We start from the raw sequence: 18,560 nt of genomic DNA, 5'->3' as shown, positions 1-18,560 counted from the left end.
AAGTGCAGCATCATTTTCACATCAAAACAAAAGTAGAACTGTATGTGTACTTTCTCAGTCAGTGCTAAGTGCAGCATCACTTTTCACATCAAAACAAAAGTAGAACTGTAATGTGGACTCTCAGGGTAAGTTAAAAAAAAAAAAAAAAAAATTAAAAAAAAAATTGTAAATTTTAAATTTTCATGGAAAGATCTACAGGGACAGTCTCAAAGATCGACCAGTCGATCAAGATCGACGGGTTGGTGACCACTGTTCTAGAGGTACCCTCAAGGCCAGATTAAGACTTCAGAGGCCCCTGGGCCAGATTCTTGTGGAGGCCCCCCCACACACACATAGACGTGCACGTTTTTATATGTCACTTTAAAAAATATATAGAATATTTAGAAGTGGTGGGCTCTGAGGGCCAAGCTAAAAGGACTTTGATCACCCCTGCCCACTTTGACAACCTAGGATGGCTTAGAGTAGACGACAGAGTACAGCAACTTGCAATGGGCCTGGTCTACAAGATACACTACACGACCAAGGTACCCATGTACATGTCAAAATACTTCCCAAAGGTCAGTGAATACCACGATCACAACACCAGAGGGAGCTCCACAAATCATGTTAAACCCAGATTCGGCTCAAACAAGGGACTAAACACGTTTCGCAATTATGCCACATCAATGTGGAACGCCCTACCCAAAGCTGTAAAGGAATGTGAATCACTACACACTTTCAAAAACACTCTCAAAGAACATCTACAGGAGACTGCAATTCGAAACTAGCCCCTGTAAATGTCCTAACACACAACCCCCTCCAATGTACAGTAAATGACCAAGTATGGTTGTCAATATTCCAATGTACAGTTTTGCTTGTACAGTTGTACAGTGTCCCCCACCCACCCACCCCTCCCACCCACCGAACCACCTCCAATGTACAGTCCCCCCCACCCCCCCAACCCCACCCCACCTACCCAACCTCCTCCAATGTACAGTTTCTACGTCAAATGTATATACTCTCTTTTCTGGACTCTTTTCGTATCACAAACAGTACTGTATTTGCAAATCTGGTATGTCATAAATGTATAGATGTAGCAGTACTGTCTATCTGTATGTCATGTATGTCATATATGTTATGATGAATTGAAAATGGGGGACCCTGATGTAAACAAGACGAAAGTCTTTCTCTGGTCTGCATCCCCTTAACAATTATTGATCTGTACTGTACTGTACCCATTCTACAATCTGTTAATAAAGTTTTCAATCAATCAATCAAGAAGAGAAAAGAAACACATCATGTTGGAGACAAGAATATAATATTAGAATAGTAAGCTTACTTTTACGTGAATGTCAATTTAAATTATAATTAGGGAAGGGAGGGGGTTGAAATGTGTTTTTGTCCTGTGTTACTGTCTGTGAATGAATGAATGAATGAAAATTGTATTTAACAGCTTGCAGAATGCGTACAAATAATACAGTATGGCTCAATACACACAATTGTTAAGGGGGTGCAGACCAGAGAAAGACGTTTGTCTTGTTTACATCAGGGTCCCCCATTTTCAATTCATAGTGACATGTATGACATGCACAACATATATGACATCATGACATTTATGGCATAGGGACATACATGACATACAGGTATATAGTACTGTTACATTTGTGACATATATGATATGCAAATATACAGTACTGTTACCCATAGATCCTGACAGAGAGTATATACATATGATGGGGAGGGGACTGTACATTAGGAGGGGGTGGGTGGGTGGGAGAGAAATATACATACGGTGGGGAGAGAATATATACATTACATGCGGTGGGGAGGGGACTGTCTATTAGGTGGGGGTGGGGCTGTATGTATGTATGCATGTATGTATGTATGTATGTATGTATAAAAGAAAAAAAATACAATAGAAATATTGACTGACGTTTCTTAGGCGACTCTTTCGAAGTTGGTTAAGGTTAGAGTATGGAATCAGGGCTGGTGTTCTATAGCCCTGCTCTAAGACAAACTCTAACCTTAACCAACTTCGAAAGAGTGCCTAAGCTTAACCGGTGAAAGAAAGAGGCGTCACACAATTGGCGCTACCAGAAACGTCAGTGGCCAATCAGAGTGCAGAACGCGAACGTGGACCTGGAAATCCGTTGGTAAAAGTATTCAGGCGTCGGGGCTGGGATGTGGAGATGCAAGTTTTGACTTTTTATTGCTGTTTTTACCTCAAACGGAAAACCTCAAACTCTTATGAAGAGGAGAAAAAATACTCAAAATTAGCCACTTGCAGATGGCAGGGTGTGACGTACTGTATATTTTAGTTGATGAAATATTTTTGTTGATGAAATATGTTTTCATTTCAGTGTCACAGTATGACATCGATCTCCAAAATAAGAAAAAAAATAAAAATAAAATGTGGGGCCTCTAGTGACGAGGGGCCTCCAACATTTTTTAAAATAAAAGTTAAAAAAAAATAAGCAAATATTTGGGGCCTCCAATTTTTTTTAAATAAAAGTAAAAAAAAAATAATAATAATTTGGGGCCTCTAGTGACGAGGGGCCTCCAAAAAAAATAAAAATAAAAGTAAAAAAAATAATAATACTAATTTGGGGCCTCAACAAGCGGTGCAGGGGTAAGGCTAAGAGAATCATCAAGGACTCCAGCCACCCGAACAACTGCCTCTTTGAACTGCTGCGGTCAGGCAAGCGATACCGGAGTCTCAAGGCGAGCACAGAAAGACTCAGAAGAAGCTTCTATCCCCAGGCCATCAGGCTGCTCAACGAACAATAAACACTATACAACAACCATCAAATGCACACAGCACACACATCCACACACACACACTCACTTTAAAACAAACAACACACTGCAGCACCCACTCTCCACACTTTAGATCACCTAAACACACTTTATATTTATTGATAAAGGATTTGCACTACAACTCGTACACCTTACTGTAAATTGTACCTAAACTGTACCTCATCCCATTTCTGCTTTGCACTATATAATATTGTATATTAGTACACTGCATAGTATATTGTATATTATATGGTAACTCAGTTACTTCTATTCTGCATCGAACATTGTACATATGTCTATACTGAACACTGTGACCAAATTTTTTACTTCTAATTTACATGCTATACTATTTTATTTCACACTTATCTTGTCTAGCACAGTCTCTGGAGCGTAACAGTAAGAAGCATTTTGTATAAAATTATTCTGTACTTCTGTATGACAACTATTAAAGAAACATGAAACTTGTGACGAGGGGCCTCAAAAAAAAATTTTAAATTTAAAAAAACGAATTTTTTATTTTTTATTTTTTGGAGGCCCCTCATCACTAGAGGCCCACGGGCCGCGGCCCGGACGTTAATCCGGCCCTGGGTACCCTAACCTTCCAGATATAACCCTAACCTTCCAGAGCTAACCATAACCTTCTTGAGGTACCCTAACATTCCAGATATAACCATAACCTTCAAGAGGTACCCTAACCTTCCAGATATAACCGTAACCTTCAAGAGGTAACCATAACCTTCTAGAGGTACCATAACCTTCCAGATACTGTATAACCATAACCTTCTAGAGGTACCCTAACCTTCCAGATACTGTATAACCATAACCTTCAAGAGGTACCCTAACCTTCCAGATACTGTATAACCATAACCTTCTAGAGGTACTCTAACCTTCCAGATACTGTATAACCATAACCTTCAAGAGGTACCATAACCTTCCAGATATAACCATAACCTTCAAGAGGTAACCATAACCTTCCAGATATAACCATAACCTTCAAAAGGTAACCATAACCTTATAGAGGTACCCTAACCTTCCAGATATAACCATAACCTTCCAGAGCTAACCATAACCTTCTAGAGGTACCCTAACCTTCCAGATATAACCCTAACCTTCAAGAGGTACCCCTAACCTGCCAGAGGTACCCTAACCTTCAAGAGGTACCCCTAACCTGCCAGAGGTACCCTAACCTTCAAGAGGTACCCTAACCTTCAAGAGGTAATCCTAACCCTACATAGGTAGCCCTAACCTTCCAGAAATAGCCCTGACCTTGTAACATTAATCCTAAACTCTAACCTATATGAGGTCATGTGACTGGTCCTGCTCCATGAGGCCCTGTGACTGGTCCTGCTCCATGAGGTCATGTGACTGGTCCTGCTCCATGAGGTCATGTCTGTATGAACTTGGCAAACCATTGGACCCTTCTATAGCCTTATATAAATTAATTCCTGTCACTCACATTCCCGTCTAATAAAACTGAAATGCTCGAACTGATTGACGTGCAAAAATAAATAAATGTATTTATTCATCCAGTGGTTCTCAAAGCCTTTCCAGTCAGGCCTCCCTTGGGTAATCGGAAACATTTTAACAACCAATCAACGTCACGCTTTTAATTCGGGAAGCAATGTTTGCACGCCAAGACGAGAAGCCCCGTCTGAGTCTGCACCCGAGAAGGTGGAAGTGTGAGAGATGACTGAAGCACGTTACCTTGACGTGAGAGATGACTGAAGCACGTTACCTTGACGTGAGAGATGACTGAAGCACGTTACCTTGACGTGGCTCTGTGTGAGAGACGACTGAAGCACGTTACCTTGACGTGGCTGTGTGTGAGAGACGACTGAAGCACGTTACCTTGACGTCTCTGTGTGAGAGACGACTGAAGCACGTTACCTTGACGTGGCTCTGTGTGAGAGACGACTGAAGCACGTTACCTTGACGTGGCTCTGGGCGCCCAGGTTGTAGATCTCGGTGGGCTTCACCATGTTGATGATCTTCACCAGGCAAGTGCTGTCCGTCAGGTCACCGTAATGCAGCTTCATGTCTGAGAGAGAAACGCACACACACAAACACAAACGCACAGACACCACACATACAGAGAAGCAAACTTAGACACATACATGTATACTGGTATGTTTTTATATATAAGGCTGTTCTTGGAAAACTTCCATGGTAAGTTCCAAACTCGCTCAACCTCAAATCCAGCACCTGGAATGCACTTTAAAATGAGGCAAGTAAAATAAGCCTATTTTATTTTGGTCCTTGGGCCTGGAATGACCTCCAGACACGTCTCAAATTGGCCTCTCCGATCTCCTTGTATTGTTTTTAAAATATCGGGAAATCCTTTCCACCTGCTTTGATGTTGAATAGAACATTTTGGTTGATTGCTATTGTTTTATTGTGCTTGTATTTTTTATAACAGAATTTGACTTTATTTAAAATATCGGTTGTATGGTAGTCTACTGTATGTGTATTGTGTCTTGTTATGTATGTTTTGTCATAATTTGTGCTTGCCTTCTTGGCCAGATCACCCTTGAAAAAGAGACATCGGTCTCAATGGGTTTTTATTTTCTAGTTAAATAAAGGTTTGATGATGTATACACATGTTTTTCTTTTGATAGTGTGTGGGTTCCCTACCTTGAATGAGGGACGCATTTCAGATGAAAAGACCCAATCTTGTCCAATTGGGGACAAAAGCCCTGACCCCAATTTAGAGAAGGCAGATTGTTGGGTCAGTGGTTAAGGGTTAGGGGAATGAATGAGAAGACATGCAATCAGTCACTACAAGATTCCGTGGAGTTTTATTGTGTGATTGTTGTGATAAAAAATACTTTATTTTGCAGCAGCTTTGATCAGAAATTACAAACTTTTTGATAAACAAGTTGTAAATAGATTTTTTTGCACAAAAATTGCGGGACATTGTAAAAATTGCAAGCCAAGGTAAAAAATGTATATAAAAAAAAATAGGGCTGTCAATATTAACATGTCAAGTTCTTTTATGTTCATTTAAAAATGTTAATTAATCACGTTACCCTTTCTGAGCCCAATGAATCACATGCACCACAGGAAGTCAAAACACATACACTTTGACTGTCATTAGTGATGAATCTGAGGGCAGAGTCATAGGCAGCGTCTATTGTCTAATGATTTAAGGGTTGAGGCCGCAGCATGCCTATAAATTACATCGCCATAGTACAGGACTGATAAGAAACAGTTTCGACAACTCTCTTCCTACTAATCAAAGGAAAGCTGGTTCTGTTTCTGTATAGAAAGCCAATTTTCTGTCGCAACTTGGAGGCAAGGTTGCCCTCTTGGAATATAAATGTAAATTTCCCATTGAGCCACACACCAAGATATTTATATTCAGTGACTCTCTCAATGCTCTTTATGGTAGATATGAGTACACCATCATATTCAATGGTTCCCGCTCTAAAAAACAGCATACATTTAGTTTTACTAGCATTACCAGTATTGTCACATACATACCAGGGCATACAGTGAAATGCGGGTGGTCATGCCCGCACTGATTGTGCAAAATATATGTAAGTTCTCAATGGCCAATTGTACAGAGGCAGCAATACAATACACAACAGTATCATCTGCATACTGACAACCATTCAGCAAAGACACAATATCATTAATCGTTAACCGTAAACAGAGAGGCCTATTGGGATGCTAGATCCTAATGTGAAAAACTGATTTACCTTACCTTGCTACCTCTCTATCTTTTTTATGCTCGCTTATGCCTCTACTTTTTACTGATGTGAAGCACTTTGAACTGCAATTTCTGTATGAAAAGTCCAATTCAAATAAAGTTATTATTATTATAAATAGTAGGACAGGACCTAGAATTGATGATGAAACAAACAACTTCTTTGTTGGTTCAGTGACGTTGTATGCAGTGATGAGTAGGGATGGGTACCGAATTCGGTACTTTTGAGGTACCGAACCGAAACACGTCGGTACTACCGAGTATCGAATCAAGTGAGATACAAAAAAAAAAGAAAAAAAAACACTTTTATTTTTTTTAACTTTTTTTTTAAACTTTTTTCTTTTCATGTCAACGTTCACACGCACAATATATGCTTACCTAGGATTTGACTTGATTCAACAACAAAGCAGTCGGAGCAATGACAAGCCGAAAACTGTCGAAATTGTAGTTATTTGAAGTTTGGATTATTTTTTTTTTGACTGAGGTCAATTAAATTTATTGAGACTAAAGTACAGAAAAAAGGTACCGTTGGGTACCGGTATCGATTCACAGGTACCGGTACCGGTATCGGTTCAAATGTGAAAGGTACCCATCCCTAGTGATGAGCAGTCTTTCCCAGCGACACACAAGTAGCGTCAGCGTTACACAGGTCAAGCTATACGCACGCTTTGCTTGTTAGCGTTAGATAGCAGTGTTGATAAGAAGTCGTTTCATTAAATGGATTCGCTAAATGGATTACCATTCAAACATTACGTCCTGTGACCAGTAAGTACTTTCCCTAACCATTTTGTGACTGCAGCATTTGCTAAATTATGGGCGTTAACACATTTTGGTCAAACGTGCATTTCATTTGGACATTTAATGAGTCGAAAAAGTGAAAATGTTTGCTAAATTGCTAAAGAGTTTGGTTGAATTTGCATGAATTATTGCGATCACAAAACATCCTGGCGGGACAGTGCAATGATCCCAAGAGTGTCCCAAGTAACTAAGAGGAGCAGATATAATATTCAAGATTCAAGAGGTTTATTTGTCACATACATACCATGGCATACAGTGAAATGCGGGTGGCCATGCCCGCTTTGATTGTGCAATAATACTAAGTAATAAAATAGACCTAATAAACAGGTAATAAAATAGACATAAAATAGGCATAATAAAATAGACATGTTAAAGTCCAGAGATAGTGCAATACAATGTTAGCTACGGATATAAGGCACTGGGTCCTATGTACACTAGGGATGGACATGAGTAATCGATTAATAAATTACTCGTAGCTATGAGAAAAATAGATCTTAAATTATTAATAACTTTTATGTAATTATTATTATTTATTTTTACATATTTGTTTCACATGTATGTGTAAGATTATAATTGTTTGTTGGTTTCCTTAAACATATACGTGAATGAACAAAATAAAGTTAAAAAAATAAAAAATAAAATAAAATATTCAACAAAAAAAATTTGTATTTTTAATGTTTTTTTTCCCCCTTTACGAGTAATACACGATCACTCGAGTTCAGTGTGTGTCTGGGGGTTCTGGTAGAGGAGCAGATACTTACTGCCTTCAGTGTGTGTCTGGGGGTTCTGGTGGAGGAGCAGATACTTACTGCCTTCAGTGTGTGTCTGGGGGTTCTGGTGGAGGAGCAGATACTTACTGCCTTCAGTGTGTGTCTGGGGGTTCTGGTAGAGGAGCAGATACTTACTGCCTTCAGTGTGTGTCTGGGGGTTCTGGTGGAGGAGCAGATGCTTACTGCCTTCAGTGTGTGTCTGGGGGTTCTGGTAGGGGAGCAGATACTTACTGCCTTCAGTGTGTGTCTGGGGGTTCTGGTAGAGGAGCAGATACTTACTGCCGTCAGTGTGTGTCTGGGGGTTCTGGTAGAGGAGCAGATACTTACTGCCTTCAGTGTGTGTCTGGGGGTTCTGGTAGAGGAGCAGATACTTACTGCCTTCAGTGTGTGTCTGGGGGTTCTGGTGGAGGAGCAGATACTTACTGCCTTCAGTGTGTGTCTGGGGGTTCTGGTGGAGGAGCAGATACTTACTGCCTTCAGTGTGTGTCTGGGGGTTCTGGTAGAGGAGCAGATACTTACTGCCTTCAGTGTGTGTCTGGGGGTTCTGGTGGAGGAGCAGATGCTTACTGCCTTCAGTGTGTGTCTGGGGGTTCTGGTAGGGGAGCAGATACTTACTGCCTTCAGTGTGTGTCTGGGGGTTCTGGTAGAGGAGCAGATACTTACTGCCTTCAGTGTGTGTCTGGGGGTTCTGGTAGAGGAGCAGATACTTACTGCCTTCAGTGTGTGTCTGGGGGTTCTGGTAGGGGAGCAGATACTTACTGCCTTCAGTGTGTGTCTGGGGGTTCTGGTAGAGGAGCAGATACTTACTGCCTTCAGTGTGTGTCTGGGGGTTCTGGTAGAGGTGCTCTATGCGACCCGTGTTGAAGGAGCTGGAACGACGCATAATCCCATGGACCTGAGAGGAGAGAGACACAACATTTATCAATATACTGTACATCCTACTGTACATCCTGAAAACACAACACAATGGATCAATGTACTGTACATCATACTGTACATCCTGAAAACACAACATGTTTATCAATATACTGTACATCCTGAAAACACAACATTTATCAATATACTGTACTTCCTGAAAACACAACATTTATCAATATACTGTTCATCCTGAAACCACATGTTTATCAATATAATGTACTTCCTGAAAACACATGTTTATCAATATAATGTACTTCCTGAAACCACAACATGTTTATCAATATACTGTACTTCCTGAAAACACAACATGTTTATCAATACACTGTACTTCCTAAAACCACAACATGTTTATCAATATACTGTACATCCTACTGTACTTCCTGAAAACACAACATGTTTATCAATACACTGTACTTCCTAAAACCACAACATGTTTATCAATATACTGTACATCCTACTGTACATCCTGAAAACACAACATGTTTATCAATACACTGTACTTCCTAAAACCACAACATGTTTATCAATATACTGTACTTCCTGAAAACACAACATGTTTATCAATATACTGTACTTCCTGAAAACACAACATGTTTATCAATATAGAACAAGAAGGAGGGCTGCAGCGTCTTTGTGGTGTGAATCCTGTGTCTTTTTGAAGGTGCTCTTGGATGAGGGAAGTCAGTTGAATAAAAATAAGGAAGTTCCAGGCACTCTTCTTGTATATAAAAAAGGCTTCAATAAATAGCTTAGTTCATATTAGAACCATTAAAAAACACCAACATGTTTCGGCCTCTATCGGCCTTCTTCAGGGCCGATAGAGGCCGAAACATGTTGGTGTTTTTTAATGGTTCTAATATGAACTAAGCTATTTATTAAAGCCTTTTTTATATACAAGAAGAGTGCCTGGAACTTCCTTATTTTTATGTTTATCAATATACTGTACTTCCTGAAAACACAACATGTTTATCAATATACTGTACTTCCTGAAAACACAACATGTTTATCAATACACTGTACTTCCTGAAAACACAACACAAAAGGTTTATCAATATACTGTACTTCCTGAAAACACAACACAAAAGGTTTATCAATTTACTGTACTCCTTTGTTGTCCCTATAGACGGTCCCCTATAGACAGACAGGTGTAACCATCATTGGTATTTGTTTATTTTTTAAGCCCTTATTATTGCTATACGTCACAACACTGTTGGAATGGAATCTTGGAACCTATTCTACACGTTCAAATGACTGGCTGGTTCGTAGGATTCCTCAAGTATGCTGTGAACTAGGAAAAACTGCTTTTTCCTTTGATGCTTCCAACACCTGGAAAGCCCTCCAACTGACCTTTTTATTGTTTTTATTGTATGTATTGTGCCTATTGTTATTTTTTGTAAGCTTGTCGTCGCTGTAAATGAGGGTAACCTCAGTGTCTTAGGAGTTGAAATAAAGGTTCGAAATGAAATGGAAAAACTGAACCACTTAACACATTTTAAATGGACAACACATTGCCATTAGCAAACACTGAAACAGGAAATAACCTAGGGTCCAAGCTGTTCCCTAGCAACGCAATTCCACTGAAACTGTATCCTGCCAGTATACCATGAGGGGAAGTAGAGGAACGGAGAGATGCATCTTTACATGCACCCTCCCAACACGTGCTGTACTCTCACTGTCCACAACTGCCCTACACTGTAATCATAACTACCTACCTCATACTATTAATAGTCTACCCATATAACTCTGTATGATAGCATGTACAATAGTGCTGTATATACCATATATATATATATATATATATATATATATATATATATATATATATATATATATATATATATATATATCCGGGAGGGTCATCAAAGAGAAGTCGCCTATTCTCAGTTCTTGCCCCACAATGGAATGAACTACCCACCCCAGTTAAGACAGCCGAAACCCGTCCAATATTTCACCGTTGACTAAAGACTCACTTCTTCAACCATTATCTGAAATAATGAAAAAAATAATAATAATAATAATTTTTATTTAAATTTTTTATATCTAACCCTAACTAACCTTACTGTCATGCACTTGTCCTAATAAACTAACCTACACTGTAGCACTCAACACTTTGATGAACATTGTTACTCAGCTGATAAGAGTTGTGCCCTTCCTGATGACTTGTCGTACAGAACTTGTAAGTCGCTTTGGATAAAAGAGTCAGCTAAATTACTAAATGTAAATGTAAATGTAAATATATACATTTACCGCATATATATAAATATATATCAATATCTGTCCCAACATACATGCATATAATCCTTCTATATACCTACACCTGCATATGACCCATACAACTAGCACCATTACTCAGTGTAGTACTATTTTTATAGTTATAGTTATAGTACTAATTTATATATTTTATATCCAGTTTAATCACCTGCACATTGTATATTACTACTGCTACCATTACTGTCACATTTGCACTCTGGTTGGATGACAAACTTATTTTTGTTGTACTGTACTTGTGCCGTGTAATAACAATACATTTGAAACTAATCTAATCAAAACTTTGCACAGGCTATATTCATTGTATTCTCATGGGCTATATTCATTGTGTTCTCATGGGCTATATTCATTGTGTTCTCATGGGCTATATATTCATTGTATTATCATGGGCTATATTTATTGTATTCTCACAGGCTATATTTATTGTATTCTCACAGGCTATATTTATTGTATTCTCACGGGCTATATTCATTGTATTCTCACGGGCTATATTCATTGTATTCTCATGGCGTGTTTTGCCAAACAATAGTGCAACAGCTGTGGTCATCTTTAATGATAACCACCTGCTGTTTTGATTACAATCAACCGTTGTTTGCTACAAAAGGCGTCTGCAGTCGAATACTATGAATATATCCTGCTGACCCGTACTCTCCGTCCCCCGTCAGTAAAGGAGGGATGTACATCCATTATGTACCATATGTTTCCTCAGTCAATTCCCATGGATTATTTGGCTATGTTCACACTGCAGGCGATAGTGGCCCAAATCAGATTATTTTTGCTCAAATACAGTATCAGATTTTTTTTTTCATGCAAGTGTGAACAGCACAAATCACATGGAATCTGATCTTTAAAATTATTATGATTTGGGCCACTTTCATGTGGTCCTAAAAACAGATAATATTTTTTTTGCAATGTGACCTCAGTCTGAACAGTCGTGTCATAATTCATGCAGCATTTACGTCACTGTAGTAGATTGACATTCATCACAGTTCTGTGCTGGTGGGAGTCACTTGGTGAATACAAACATGGAAGACAGCTGTGATGGAGGTGGTCAGTGGATACAGACATTGAAGACAGCTGTGATGGAGGTGGTCAGTGGATACAAACATGGAAGACAGCTGTGATGGAGGTGGTCAGTGGATACAAACATGGAAGACAGCTGTGATGGAGGTGGTCAGTGGATACAGACATGGAAGACAGCTGTGATGGAGGTGGTCAGTGGATACAGACATGGAAGACAGCTGTGATGGAGGTGGTCAGTGGAGGGACAGTGAGGTGTTTACCTTATAAGTATTTGGGGTGATAATTCTGTACAAGCAGAACTTGAGGAGACGTATCATAACCGGTCTGTGTGTAGGGCTGCAACGATTAGTCGACATAATCGATGACGTCGATTATAAAAAATCGTCGACGAGGAATTGTTGCGTTTTTTTTTTTTTTTTTTTTTTTTTAATAATATAAATTTTTTTGCACTACCTATCTTTGTGAAAGTGGCTTCTCAGCTCTGGTCCAGCTGAAGACTTCTTAGCTTAACATAACAGACCGACAGTAAGTTTGGGGGAACTAATGGGATAACTGGGGATGTTGTTTGGTCCTGAAAAGAGTCTCAAAGTCTGGGGTGATGGTAGACAAAGCAACTCTGAGGTCATGCTCAATGTCCAATCTGTTCCTCTGCTCTGTCTTCAGCTGGACCAGAGCTGAGAAGCCACTTTCACAAACATAGGTAGTGCAAAAAAAATAATAAAAAATAAATTATAATTTTTTTTAATTTTTTTTTAACCCTTTTTTTCGCCAATGACGGATTAAGCCGTCATTCCTCGCCATGCTTAATCTGCCAATGACGGATTACGCAGTCATCGATAGGGCTGGGCGATATAACGATAACGATAAATATCGCGATATATTTTAATAATCGATATCGAATATCGAAATTAAAAAAAAAATCGAAAAATCGTTTTTTTTTTTTTTTTTTTTTACCTGCAACAGGGCAGTTTTAAAACCAGAGACAGTGGACAGACTTGTCTTTCTTGCCTGCAACTTAAAGTAATGGCTTTGCTTGTCCAAATGACAATACTGACCAAATTCAGATTTCTTTTTCTCTTGTCCATTTATTTAGTTTGCTTTCTAATTTAAAATACATTTTGAAACCGTCTGTACACAGTAGGCTATGTGTGCTAGCAGAACTAGACTCCAGTCACGAGTCACAGTGCACATGTGCGGTGGTTTGTCCACCAAAAAAGCGCCAAAAGATCGAAAATAAACTAGCAGAGCCAGAACTGTTCAACTCCTCTGGAGCCACAGCCAGCAGAGAAGCCGGTTTACTTTAGCTTTTAAACCAGCTGCAGCCTGAGAACTGGAGTGTGAGGGGATGTAACACTAAAGATGGCGGCAATGACAAAGAATTGCTGCAAAATAAACATACATCTGTTGTTAAAAAAAAAAAAAAAAAAAAAAATTAATTTTTTTTATACTTATAACAATTCGATAATTATCGATATCGAGAAATAAAATAAAATTATCATATCGTTATCGCTATATGATTTTTTTCCATATCGCCCAGCCCTAGTCATCGAGATCAATATTTTACCGACGGATCCTTGACGGGTGCTGTGGATCTCCACTCAACTCTCCAACGGTTCAATATCGCCACCTGGTGGCCGATCGGCCAACCGGAAGTGGGGCCGGAAGTGCTTGGTGTCCCCCCTATTCCGTCCGCCACTCGCTATCGCTCCCGGGGCTCCATCTCGACACACTGGATAATCGATCGGTTGCCATAACTCAATAAACAACGTTATTTGGACGTATATAGTATTATACAACCCGGAAATGATTCGATCACATCCCATAATAGCGACCTTTTTGCTCCACGCTGATCACCCAACGGTAAGAGGAAGCTGTGGTGAGTTTCAGCGTTTTTTGATTATTATTATCCATACAAACTGCTATGATCAATATATCACCCATGATTCATTTAACGTCGGTCATTGCATTATAAACGACCCCCCCCCCCGCCCCCCCCGGTCACCAGCAGATGATGAGTCATGACGTTTAGGACCTTGTACAATTGGGATTTTTAATCTGACGTCAATCGCTAGCAAACTGCATTTGATGATGTAATATATGCATAAATGGCTATAACTCACGTTCTATGAATTACTGCAGAAAACGATAAAAACATATTTATACTCTGGACGGTATTTTAGTATGAATGTGTGAATGAAAAAGTAAAACGTTCCTACACCCTGAACAATAGCTAATCGATGTTGAATGGGCCATAGTAATGTCAATTTAGCAATACAATTTAAAAAGTTATAGCCCTGCAAAGTAGATGAACATCTCCATAGACAAATAGAGCTGGCAGAGAATGGATTAGGACGAATCAAAGTGGTGGCGGAGAATGGGTATAATTTTTTTTCCGATTAGTCGACTAATCGAAAAAATTATCGACAGATTAGTCGACTACCAAAATAGTCATTAGTTGCAGCCCTATTTGAAAGCATATTGAAAGAACAAATGTCTCTCTTTCCCCTCCTCCTCGCCCCATTCTCATCTGCTCATGAATTAGACGGCCTCCACTTCACATCAACTTATAAATTAAACCATAAACTGTGACCTCAGTGTCCTGTTTAAATCCATCATCATCATTATTGTTCATTTTACGCATGCGGGTCAGTTCAGGAGCGTGACCAGCTCACACTGGAATCACATCTTGGGACACATTTTTTAAATAATGTGAACCGCCAAATAAAAGAAAAAATTATAATTTAATCTGAGCAATAAATCAGAATTGAGCACCAAAGGCTTGTGGTAAATACAGTAAATCACTCCGGCTGGTAAAACCTGTGCTTAACGTAGACTCCACAGGGTTCCCACAGACATTGAAAAATGGAATTCAAGGACTTTTCCAATCACTAATTTTCATTTTAAAAGGGCATTTAAAAGAATACAATTTACTTTAAAATGTGGTTTATTTTTTTGAAAAAAAAAATTGGTACAATATTTATGGCTTAAAACCAATTTCCAACAATTAGTTACACTTTAGATAAACAAAATATGCAATTTCTTGATTCAGAACTATTTTATCATGGATGAACAAAACTTTCAATGCAAATGGTTGATTTGAATTCCAATGACTTTTTAAGCACCTTGTTAAAAAATTTGCTGTTTTCAAGGAATTCCAGGCCTAGACTTTATTTGGTAAAAAATCAAGCACTTTAAGCACGTCAAGGACCTTGTGCAAACCCTGACTCAAGCTGTTCGTGTTCTCCTTCTACGACCTCCACAAGGAGGATGAGGAGGAGGAGGAGAGGAGAGGAGATGTGACCGGGAGGAGGTAGAGGAATCCATTTATCCATATAACCTGCCAACCTGCCCTTCCTGCCCCCTTATCGGTCATGGCGGCTGCTCAGCGGGGCTCTGGGAGCTGGTGCAGAACCACGGTACGCTGCTCTGGAGAGACAGAGACGTGCGAGGAAGCTCCTGCTCCGAGCAGATAACGGGGGATATGAGCGTGGGGGGGGAGCGCATTACTGGGAGGACGCTGTGGCCCGACCTCACTTCCTGTATTCACTCGGGACTTCCTGCCTGCCTGATCGCCCTCTTTCATGGCCTCCCGTCAGAGTCCCCAAAGGCAGAGGGGGGCAGGGCTGCTTCCTCTCCGCTTCTCCGTGGCAGGCGGCATATGGGGGGAGTTTGGGTATTACTGCTGCCAACCATCCAAGGGGAAAGGAAATCACTGTGCTACTGTCAGGATAACAAAACAAGAGCCAGTGATGGGTGTGTGCGTGTGTCCATGTGTATGTGTCCATATACTGAAGCTATAATAGAAACTCTTTGTTGTGTCAGTGTGTGTATACACCTGTGTGTGTGTGTACATGTGTTTCCGTGTGTGTGACTGTGTACATGAGCTTCTATGTGTGCGTGTTTGTGTACACATATGTATACACTGCTGTTATGTTATGTATGTTATGTTATGTTATGTTGATGTTGATGTTGATGTTATGTTGTGTTCCATGTGGTGTATTGTCGCAGCTACCACCTGCACCGTGCTCAAATTCCACCGGCCTGGCCGTGTGGCAATAAAAGAAACTTGAACTTGTGTGTACACATGTGTATGTGTTTCAATGTGTTTCTATGGGTGTGTGTAGATTTGTTTCTGTGTGTGTGTGTGTACACACGTGTATGTGTTTCTATCTGTGTGTACAAATGTGTATGCGTTTCTATGTGTGTGTGTGTGTACATGTGTATGTGTTTCTGTGTATGTGTTTCTATGTGTGTGTGTGTATGTATGTATGTATGTATGTATGTATGTATGTATGTATGTATGTATGTATGTATGTATGTATGTATGTATGTATGCGTGTGCGTGTGTGTGTGTGTGTGTGTGTGCACATGTGTAGTGTGTGTGTGTGTTTCTGTGTGTGTGTGTGTTTCTGTGTGTGTGTGTGTGTACATGTTTCTGTGTATGTGTTTCTATGTGTGTGTATGTATGTATGTATGTATGTATGTATGTATGTATGTATGTATGTATGTATGTATGTATGTATGTATGTGTGCGTGCGTGCGTGCGTGCATCATCAGTATGAACTCACTGCAGCAACATGTTCCTGCTCCGTCAGCAGCAGCAGCAGCTTATAAAGCTCTGGATCAAGAGGCCATGTTGACTCTCTGAGCCTCGCAAGGCGGCAGGTGAGAGTGAGTGACCTCACTCTTATGGCCGTATAATAACAGCCATTTCCTTGTTAATGGGTCGACCCTAAGGTGAGAGGTCGGGGGTCAACAGGCTCGGTGTAACAGAGAGGGTCTCATCGTAAGGGAGGACTGGGTCAGTATTTTTACCACGTCATGAAACCGTCAGCTCACAACATCTCACTCTCACCTGACGTCTCCTATATAGCACTACAGTACCACACGTGTATTCACTTTACAGTAGATTCTAATGTATCGTCATCATACGGCACAAGTATAGTACAATGAAAAGAAGTTTGGCATTCAACCAGAGTGCAAATGTAACAGTAAAGCGCAATAATAATATACAATGTACAGGTGATTAAACTGGTTATAAAATATATAAATTAGTACTACAGAGTATAATGCTAATCAGATGTATGTACAGAGTTGTAGTATTAATATGTAGTACAGTGATAGGAGTATAGTCATAGGGTAATACATACAGCGTAATGTACAGATATAGTATTTACAGATTAAGCAGGTATGTACAGACAGATATATATATATATATACGGAATATACAGTACAGCATTGTTGTGCATGCTATCATACAGTTATATACAGATCTCTGACAACCAAAACATAAAGTTTTAAAAATTAGTTTCTTCCCCACTTCCATACGGACATAAATTATGATAGTGTTTTTTTTTTTTTTTTTATGTATCTATGTATTTAACTGCATGTAGTATGTTGGAACAATGTTATATGCACTGAAAACTAATTCCACCAGCCTGGCTGTGATGTCATTAAAAAATCGAATCTATCTATATATATATATATATTGTACTTTAGGTACAACATGCGTATTCACTTCTGCTGCATCTGCTGAATATAATTTGTCAATGAATCACTACATGAGATGATTCTGAAACAATTGATTTTCTTAGCTGCGACCAGCAGCTCTATAGGTCACCGTCGTTGGTTGGTTGGTTGGTAGATAAATATTTTTCCATTCTTTAACGGCTACAGGTTTCGCCCTAGGAGGCTGACATTTGGCATGGAGGTCAAGTGTGTGTATGTGTGTGTGTTCATGCCAACAGGCTAAAAGGGGGCGTGACAATGGGTGTGGCCTATCACAAAAAGGATCACAGCTATAGTGAATTTGTGCTTGTTTCTATTCTATACACACTGAAATGGAGCTCAAGCAGCACATTAACAGGCTCTTTTTTAGAACATTTCTGAACAATCTTAGTGCCTCTAAATTAAATAATTTTTCTTCTTTTGCATTTCCATCAGACTAGAGTGCTTCCAAATCCTCTCCTCGAAGCACCCCAGCCATTCCATGTATTTGTTCAATTCCACCACCAGCACATCTGATTCAACTTAACAAGCCCTTTATTAGTTGAATCAGGTGTGCTGGTGGTGGAATTTAACAAATACCTGGAACGGCTGGGGTGCCTCGAGGAGAGGTTTGGGAACCACTGGACTATTTGGAACATTTAACTGCCAAATATATTAAATGTTTTGAAGCATTGACACAGCATTTTGTTTTATAGATTTATTTGATTCAGTCGATTAATCGTGACACCCCTAATGGCCATATAATAATAATAATAATAATAAATAATAATAATAATAATAATAATAATAATAAT

General features: G+C 39.5%; 1 protein-coding gene across 1 annotated transcript in view; it reads right to left on the bottom strand.

The window, feature by feature from the left end:
- The window catches only part of gmds (GDP-mannose 4,6-dehydratase), a gene marked incomplete at its 3' end in the record, with an annotated part of 404,477 nt that overhangs the window by 328,509 nt on the left and 57,408 nt on the right, over positions 1 to 18,560 (bottom strand). Inside the window, exons 3-4 of the mRNA XM_084308364.1 lie at positions 8,857 to 8,944; positions 4,704 to 4,813 (exon numbers count right to left, since the gene is read on the bottom strand). Coding sequence (XP_084164490.1) covers positions 4,704 to 4,813; positions 8,857 to 8,944 — 198 coding nt within the window. The remainder of the gene's footprint in view (positions 1 to 4,703; positions 4,814 to 8,856; positions 8,945 to 18,560) is intronic.

This window comes from Notolepis coatsorum (assembly GCF_963971535.1).
Source record: "Notolepis coatsorum genome assembly, chromosome: 2".
NCBI classification, from domain to species: Eukaryota; Metazoa; Chordata; class Actinopteri; order Aulopiformes; family Paralepididae; genus Notolepis; species Notolepis coatsorum.
The sequence above is the reverse complement of the archived record's forward strand: the minus strand, read 5'-3'. Positions and strand labels throughout refer to the sequence as shown.